Raw genomic sequence first — 9,962 nt, forward strand, 5'->3', positions numbered from 1 at the left:
CGTTGTTTTCAACAGAATGGATGAGATGCAGGAAGAGTATGAGAGTGCTGTCAGCAACAGAAGATGGGATAAGAAGAGAGAGTGTTACTACAACAGAGAAAGAGAACCGGTTGTTCCAAAGAAAGACATAATCTTCGAAGATGTTCTTCTCATGATTCCTTCAAGAGCCGAGTACTATAGAAATGTGATGAAAGATGACAGATATGCAAAAAGGCATGAAAAATAAATCAAATATGTCATGTTATCGTGTCTGAGAAAAAGGGATGAAGAGAGAATGAAGAAGAATGTTGAAGAAATGGTGAACAATCTGAAGAAAGTTGCTGAAGAGGTTAAAACTGAAGCTGTTGAAGATGAGGAAGTGAAGATAGAAGAAGAAGTTGTGAAAAAGATTGTTGTGAATGAAACGTTTGAGAAAGCTGTTACTAAAGAACAGCAGATTGGAGAAGAGGTGAGGAAAGAAGAAGGAGAAGTTAAGAATGAGAATTTGGAAGCTGATAATGCTGGTGATGAAGTTGGTGTTGAAGAAAAGAAGAATGATGCTGAGATGAAGCAGACAGAGGCAGCTAAAAACACCGAGGTGCCAATCACTGAGGTAAATTCTGATTCTGAAATCTTAAAAACAATTGATCAGTGCAAGAAATGCATGGAACCGTGCAGAGCTTGTACTGAAAAAGATGAGCAATTCAGAACAAGAAATCTTGAGTTCACAAAAATTGAAAACATTTTCAAAGAAAAATGCAAAGAAATGCTAGAAAAAGAAAAAGTTTTAAAAGAAAATGATGAGAAACTTTCAGAAAAATGTAACAAATTAGAAAAAGAAAATGAAGTTTTGAAGGAAAACGTTTTGAAAATGACAAATGAATGTTCACAAAAAGAAAATGTGGTTCAAGAAATGGAAAAGGAATATGACTCAATGAAATTAGCATATCATATTACGAAAGAGTCATATGAAAAGGTGAAAGACGAAATGAAATATGCTCAATCAAGAATGAATTATCTTTCTGAAACAACTAAAGAGCTTAAACGAATGTATTCTATAAAACAAGATGTTGTTAATTCCTATATTGAGGATGTTGCTAAGCTAAAGCGACGGATTGCTGATCTAGAACAGGATAACAACAAGTTAAAAAGTTATCACGTGTCGTCATATGTGCTTGAACGAATTTTCAATATAAAACCGGGTGATGGTGAGTCTGAGCAGAACAAGAAAGGCATTGGCTCAGAGTTTCATCAAGTTCCACCACCGGAAAAGTTTGCATTTTATGATGAGGAAAAGGTCGAAAAAGCTTTCAACCTGGTTGATCAATTGCCAGACAACATTGACGTAACCTATTCCAAATCTGATGATTCTAGTGATTCAGAGGTGGTAGGTAAGGTCGTTGAAAGCGCCTTGAAAGAAAAGTCGGTTGATACAGGTAAATCTGAATCACAAGATGAAGATGAAGGAAATCTTCATGATGGATATCTGAAGAACACAAAATCCGAGAAAAATTTGAATGATGATTCAAAGGGATTGGTTTATACCATGATTAGATCAGACAAATTATTCTTAGATGTTGTATTCCCGATTCAGAATGTGATTTCAGAAAAAGTTGATAAAGTTTTCAAAATGGTTGAGATTGAAAAGTCTGAAATTTCAAAGTTTGCTGGAAAAGGTCACAAAACTTTTTATATCAAACCTGGTTTCAAAAAGAAAAACATGAAGGCTGGGTTGGGTTATAAGAAGAAACAAAATTGGAAAAGAAATGAAGTTCCAAATTATCAAACAAAGATGAATTTTGTTCAAGAAACAACGTCAGAAGAAGAGAAAGAACTAAAATTTAGACGACAGTCTAATGACGAGTTCTTAGCTCAAAAGAAAAGGCAACAACCACAGGTCAAAGATGTGTCCAAGAGAACATGTTTCAAATGTGATCAAATTGGACATCTTGCTCGCAAGTGTCCAAATCTGAAACCTGTTGGTGTTGAGACGAAAAAGAAGTCTGTTTATGTTGAGAAACAGAAATCTAAAGTTGTGACTCATAATTCAACCAAGTTTGATTCAAAGCAAACTTGGAAGCCGAAAATATCAAAGACTGACTCACAACAAACATGGAAACCAGTGACATCCAAATTTAGAACAACACAAAGTTGGAGAACAACTGTTGATGCAACAAAATCAAACTAGTTTTGGAAACCAAAGGTGGTTGTTCAAAATCAAAGTGTTAAAAAAGAGTCACATTTTTACAAACGAGGAACTCCTAAAGGTCAAACATGGAGTGTTAAAAAACAAGTGACTTTGGTAAACGATGCTAAAATTGACAAAGTCTTTGTACAAAACGACAAAGATTTTCCGAAGCTAAATGATGCATATTGTGTTAAAATGCCTAAGGTTCAACAGACCTGGGCTAAATTGTTCAAGTGACTGAATAGTTGAATGTGCAGGTGCTTCTGAAGAAAACTGAATGTCAACCAAAGGAGAATCGAAGCAGCCTGGCACGTAAGGAAGAGGCTGCTAATCCCTGCGATGGTTAAACATGAAGTTTGTTTGTTTTCTGTATATAAATAAACCATATTTCAAAAACCCTAAAAATTGAAAAATTTAAAAATTTAAAAACCAAAAATATGTTTTTTTATCAAAAATTTGAAAAATCAAAAATATGTTTGTTTTTAAATTTGTCAAAAATGAAAAAATTCAAAAATATGTTACTTGAATTTGCCGGAACTCCCAGGTTGGTAATTGGGGAGTAGGAATCGGCATCTTTCTTGAGAAATATTTTATCAAGTACATTAAGTTGTACTTGATTTAACTTTCGTATTAGCTGATGAAAGAACAAGGTGATGGATAAACCCCGTGTGTGAATTAAACAAAACTCATTTTCCGGAAAAACCATTTTGATTAAAACAAACTTAAGTGTTTTGAAATCATAATGGGAAAATAGTTTGTTGTCAGGGGAAATTCTGATGGAATATGCCGAAACCCTCACGGCGGAACAAACGTGATTAATTTCACAAGATTGAAAAACGGTTTTCAAACTGTAAAAGATCAATGTGTTGTAAATCATGGGGGTACGTTAAATTTTCTGCAAAATCAGTGCATGAGAAGCAGAAAATGGATGGCGAGACAAAGATATCAGTATCAGGTTATCAAATTTTCTTTAAATGGTTTTGAATTTTAGGGGGAGTAAGAGATAGATTTTGTCAGAAAATCCAAAAACATTAGAAAATTTGAAAAAGCCAAAAACATGATAAAATTAAAAAAAAATGAGTTTTTGTGTAAAAAGAGGAAATGATAGTACATCAGTAGACAATCACAGTACGCTAAAGAATTGTAATGCTATAATGTGATAAACGGTATCACTGGTGATATGCCAGTAGGTTTTTACATGCTTAGTAGATTGTTTTCGAGATATAAACCTAAATTTCAAACTTACTTATTTCGTGGGGAACATCTCTCGGATATATAGGTAACCCCTGAAATCTTGTTTGAAAGACCGCTCTTTCTGAGATACTAGGTCTTTATGCTTAGTGATATCTGGGGTATTATCCCGGGACTTCTGATTTTGCGGAAGCAATGGCCTAGTCCCCGTATAATACTTTCTGCTTGCTTGAAATATAGCATCGCCCTCAGTACAAAAAAATGATGAAACATTGCAAAATGCTAATCATGTGTTGTTGAAGAAAAGATCCTCTAAAGGGGACACACCAAAAGTCGAAGCCGTCATCTCTCTGCGTATACGGAAGTATCAACCTGAGCTCTCACAGCCCTCGCATCTAACCCCTTACAGATACCATGTAGGTATATTCACCTGTAAGACTGAATATTGGGATCTGGATACGGGAGTATATTCTAAGGTGGGACACGCGAATAAGTTAAGTTCTTAAAACACTAATCTCGTATCTCGAATCAATTGAAGTTTGTGTGAAAATTTAAGTGGATCCGTATACTGACAATCTAAGTGAATCGTTTAGAACTTAAAGTGTTTAAAGCTCAACGGTAATAGTGATTTTTCATAAACTGATATGATCCTCTGGCGCGAACTCAAACAAAAATATTGTCTGTAAATATGTTTGTAAATATTTCTTTACTGCTTTATATTTTCTGAAAAATTCAAAAAGATTTTGATTTCTGCTTTATTTTCAACAACCGATGTCTGAGTGCTAAGTTTCAAAATCTAAGTATGCTGATCGTGTTTCTGGAAATAAATCAAGTTCATTAATTTGAAACTTGAAGTTTAAAATCAAAAATAAAAAATAGTTTGTGAGATCTCCAAGGTCATTAATATGGACTTGGATGATTAACTATGAGGGATTTGGATGCTCATATTGTTAAAATATGTTGAAAAGAGCCAGTTTTTGATTTTGGATGCTTAAATACTGCCAAGTCTATGAAGCATTTTGATAGGGGGAGAAAGTCAGGATAATCCTGGATATATTCATATTATTATATCTTAAAGCCAGGATCTTGATTTAGAAAGTTTAAAAAGCCAGATTACGATTTCTGGACAATTTCAAAACATTGTCACTTCTAAACGTATGAGTGTTGCAGATGTTATTCCAGACTACGATCCCGACAGCCGAGTCTGAGGGGGAGTCTGAAGACGAGCTCAACGCAAGGGGAAGTGTGTAAGGAGCCAGCTATCGTTCCTGGAAGAGCTTGTAATCGGAAAGCCAGGTGTCGATCCCAAAAGCACGGAAGCTTGACGAAAGGGAGAGCCTGAAGAGTTTACCAAAAGGGGGAGCTGAAGCTGAAGACAGATCAACGGGATTCTGTTCGAGCAAGTGGCAGTCTGTGTTGCTGAAGACGTCAAATCTTCAAGAAGACTCAGAGAGAAAAATATTGACAATTCGCTATGAGCTTGACTACGGATTGACTACGGCAATATCCAAGGGGGAGTCTGTTAGTGCATTTATGTCTATCGCCTCCGTTAATTCCGTTCGTAGCAGAAACCAAAGAATTCAAGTGCTTACATTGTAATATTAGTTAGAATGGCAAGGTGGCATTTCTGTAATAATGAGGAATCTCATTAAAGCCCCTTGGCCTATAAATAGGAGGCTTATGCCTTAGTTTTAGAACTTTTGCCATTTTGGAGCTTTGGAGCTTAGAGATTACAGAGAGAAGTTAGAGAGAGAAAGTAGAGAGAGAAAGGCAAAAGGTGATTCACGTTGCTTATACGTTTTCAGATATTTCTATAGAATCACAGATTGAGTACGTCTCGTGTGTTCGGTCACGTTCGTGTACGGATTCCGCACGTCACACGTTCCGTTACGCAAACGTTTCGGAGTCAAAACCGGTCCTAACAACTGTGTCAAATCACCTTGACTGTGTCAAATCCCCTTGACTGTATCAAATCACCTTGACTGTGTCAAATCCCCTTGACCGTTGCCGAATCACCTCGACTGGGACACAACAACACTCTAAGTGGTCACATAGGGACCATGAGTGAAGCTCGGCCATACCTGTTAGATCTAACCCTTGTCCATGATTCTTATGAGATTTATTGGCATTTCAGTTTCAGCCTATACTCACATGATCTAATAGTTCATTTCATAGCCAAATCATACCATTGAAACATATGTAACACGTAGTTCACCCCCGAGAGTTATAAATCTGAAAACAGTTAAGAGAAAAGGGGTACATGAACTCATAATTTTACGTCCTGCTGTCTCGTGTACTCAAAGGTCCTTCTACGGGTCGTACAACTACCTACACACGTGCCATGTTTTATTAGACGTTTAGGTCGTGTAACGACTTTTAGTCTTAGTTGTTTTTTAAGGCTTAATATCCTTTGAGTTACGTCTTTGATGTACATTGTATAATTCCAAAGTATATAATTATTAGTTAAAATAATAATATTTTAACTTGAATTGTATTCATCCAATTATTTGGAATATTGTCAAAATAATATATTTTTGCCTTAGTTCATTTTGTAACTCGTTTCATGAATATTTCCCAAGTATGGGTATAATTACACTTGTGTATTTTGCCAAGTATTCGTGGTGTATTCCGGTGTGTATTGTACATACGAGGATACGTATTTCCTTGTATTTACTAAGTATCTTATACTTAATCTTGTAGTAAATTTCCCGGAATATTATTTTTAATCAACTAGAAGTCACCAATTTATAATCTTAAAATATATGTATTTTAAGAAAACTTTTATAGAAAATTCATCCATAAATCTTCCTTGGCAAAAATAATTATATTTCATATAGTCCTCGAAAATAATATATTTTCAAGATTAACTTAGAAAATATTTATAATTCCATTTTTCACCCAAAATAATATATTCTTAATTTGTTTAAGAAAATATGTATTTTCTTTAAAAATAATATGTCTTCTAATTGTTCAAGAAAATATATATATTTTTCTCTACTCAAAATAATATATTTTCAACTTGGTAAAATATAATATATCTTGTAATACTTGTAAAAATCATATTTTCCGTTTCTTTGATTTCCAAAATACCGTTTAACTCATTTGTCAAAGTATATATATAAATTTAATTCCGGAATATATATATAGTCCGCAGTCCTTGTTTGGTTTATCCAGTATTCGGGTATAACTTATATATTTGTTTTCTTGGAATCTTTGGTAACATTTTGTATTATAATCTTGGTATTTTGGTAAGTTATATTATTTTTAATTCCTAAAATAATATAACTAATACACATAATATACAAGTAATCACACAAATTGTGACATCTAAATATATATTTTCCTAAATATATACTTAGTCACTTTTATTTATCAAAAATCAACCTCCAATGTTTGTAATTTTTGTAACAAAAATTATGGCAACTTTTTACATGAAAACCATGTTCAAAATTTACTTGTAAACACTTGTTTAAAAATATTTTTCTAAGTGCTTAAATTCTACAAAAATTTTGTCATAGTTTCCCCTTAAAAATGGAGGTTTCCATGCTTTAAAAGCATATCATTTTCTTTTAGAATCATCACCAATCATCAACAATTCATTCAAGACTTACCATGAGCCAAAATCATACAATTTACACTACATCATGAACTTGAAACTTTGTAAAAGTTTGTAGTAACTTAATATGTTATTAAGTAGGTTTAGTTATCCTTAAAAATATGGTTATTTGTTCATAAACCCCTTTCTTGTAAAATTTAGTCTTTCACAACTTAGAAGATGATTTTCTAAAAATGATTTTTCTTGCATTCTTCTTGTTAACAACATGTTCCTAGCTTTGATTTAACACTAAAAATATGATTAGTTTCCTTAAAAATCATGATCACATTAATCTCGTAAATAACTTTGGTTTCTTGAGAAAATTATTTTTGTAATCATCCATTTACAAGTCTTATAACATGTATCCATTTTCATCATACTCAAAAACATCTTCATATTCAAGTTCATGATCCACATAAAGGATGATCATTTTGATTTTTGCAAGATTCATCCTCTCACTTGCTAGATCATGTGTTCAGTCACAATCTAGCAAGCTTCTTATGATGATCAACATCATAATTACAAGAAATCAACAATCAATATTCATACATACACTAAATCAACATAGATTCTTATGTTTTAAGCTTTATGTGAAAGATTATCTTCTTGTTTCTTCATGATTCTTATGTTTAACCACTTACATAATCTTTTAACCACTAATATAAGAAGTAAAATCAAGTTACAAGAGGCTTACTACTAGCACAAAGGCTAGGGAAGAATCAAAGATAAACAAGATGATGAACAAGGTGGATAAAAGCTCTAGGAAGTGGTCCTTTAAGCTCCAATGCCTTCAAGCTCCTTAACTTAGCTCCTAGCACCTTAGATTCACCTTAGAATGGTTTTTAATGGAGTGAAAATGATGGCGGTGTGGTGGTGGTGGTTTGAGGCCGTAAGCAAGGGAGAAGGGAGAGGAAGAGATGAAGTGGTGAAATGATGAAATGAGAGTTATGAGTGGAACTTGTGGTTATAAGTATTGTTCTTCCAACAACACAAAACCTAGTGGTCTTTATGTTTCATGAACCTTTAACAAATCTAATAAACAATTACTAGAAAATCATGGGGGTGGGTCCCATGTCTATAACCGGTCATGGGGGGGGGTATGTTGTTAGATTTCAATCTTAGTTACATAATTTAGTTAGGTGTTTAAATGATGAATTTTGATGTTTAAGTGTGCTGTAATGTTTCATGTAGTAATATGGTGTGTAATGATCATAACTAGCTTCGATACACTAAAACAATGCTTCTAGTGAAAATTTGGTGTTTCAGGTAGTGTCCGGTTGTTCGGTTGGTTACTGATTCGTTAAAGTGCTAAATAGCGCAGTTTAGTGTGCTTTGTGGTCCCTTTTATGACAGTTTTGATTCCCGACACTTAGGAATGTATTCTGGACCATTAAACCATAATTCTGCATTATAATTTGGAGTTAAAATGCTGAAAATTGCTGAATTTGTTTGTTTTTTTTGCAGAATTCTGCAGTTTTAGTGTATTTCTAGCACTTTCCGGCACCTAAATCATCACTAGGAAGGCAGTTTTGTAATCCCTACTTTCCTACACACTATTCTAGTATAAAACTTGGTTCTGGGGCTCATTCTGTGTCTTATTATCAACTTTGTTCTATGCATTAAGTGAACCACACTGTGTTGCATGTAATAAAGATAAACAATCTTGCAACATGAAATGCCTTTGTATGTATATGACAGTAATCAGGAAATCATTCGTCTTGTTAATTTAATCATGCACAGACATTAAATCACAGATTACTGTTCATTATTGTACGGAATACATGGAAAAGTGCCAGTTGTCACAAATGTATACCTGTCTTTATATTGCCAGAAATAAACCGTATAGTTATGATGTGTAGAAAGTAACAAAAATACCTTTCCATTCCTTACACTTTCCATGTTGTATAACAGCCATCACATTCTCATGAGGTGGGATTTTAGAAATGAAGTCCTTAATCTGCAGAGCATAATCATTCCACACAGTACACTGCAAAACCTTACCCCTACATGAAAAAAATATTCACATGACGATACACTAAAGACTAATTTATGACCATTTCTTTACAAATCTCTAATATCGAAACCAAATTGAATTAATAAAAACACCAAATCAAAGGAAAATTATGACATTTATTAAAGTAGCAAATGAGCCATAAATTAAGTAACATATTCACTAAGAATAAATTGTTGATCTCATTTATTACCATGATTCAGCATTAGATACAAACACTATAGATCTCATTTATTACCATTACCATGATCTCACATTAAATACCAACATTCTTCATCTTATTTATTAACATCATTAAATACAAACAATGATCAGTACATGACTGCACATCTAAACAACAACTTACTCCAAGTCTTCAATATCGAAATTGATCTTCTTAGTCTCCTTTGGAGGTCGATCAAAGATTTCAAGATCTCCACAACAAACCACAGATCCAGCAACATCTATATGATCACATTATACAAGAATATAAGTAAAACTCTCTAATATTATACAAGCAAGACATGATTATAAAAATATACACTACCAACACTCAAAGCGTTTAACGCCTCTCCTTGAAGGATATCTTCATAAGCTCTGAAGTTGAAACCATACTCAACACCTTGCCATTCTCTCACAGGAGTAACAATTGTGCATCTATAAAAGTTGATTTTATAAGGTTGCACTACTACTTTATATAAATCTTTATTCTCACTAGGGGTGCTAAACAGGTCATGTTCGCGGGGTTGGCGGGTTCAACCCGACCCGAACCCGAAAATTTTACACGAACCCGAACCCGAAAATCGTATCATACATATGAACCCGAATACGACCCGAAGTTTCATGGGTTGACCCGAACACGACTCGTTTAACCCGAATTTTTTAAATTTTTTTTTTCTGAAATTTATATATTAAAATTACAATTTACTTAAAAACAGAAACGTATATAATAATATCATATTTAAATTATAAAATATATGTTAATTTCTCTTTTTAAGTTATAATCATGGTATAAAATA

The 9,962-nt window shown here is 33.5% G+C and overlaps 1 protein-coding gene across 1 annotated transcript; it reads left to right on the forward strand.

Annotated features, from left to right (window-relative positions):
* Positions 1-295: 295 nt before the first annotated feature.
* LOC110935376 lies at positions 296-2,514 on the forward strand. Its single transcript, XM_022177769.1, has 2 exons — positions 296-592; positions 2,425-2,514. The coding sequence occupies exons 1-2, from the start codon at positions 296-298 to the stop codon at positions 2,512-2,514; spliced, it is 387 nt and encodes a 128-aa protein (XP_022033461.1).
* The last annotated feature ends 7,448 nt before the right edge of the window (positions 2,515-9,962 follow it).

The sequence above is a fragment of the Helianthus annuus genome, chromosome 4 (genome assembly GCF_002127325.2).
Source record: "Helianthus annuus cultivar XRQ/B chromosome 4, HanXRQr2.0-SUNRISE, whole genome shotgun sequence".
Lineage (NCBI taxonomy): Eukaryota > Viridiplantae > Streptophyta > Magnoliopsida > Asterales > Asteraceae > Helianthus > Helianthus annuus.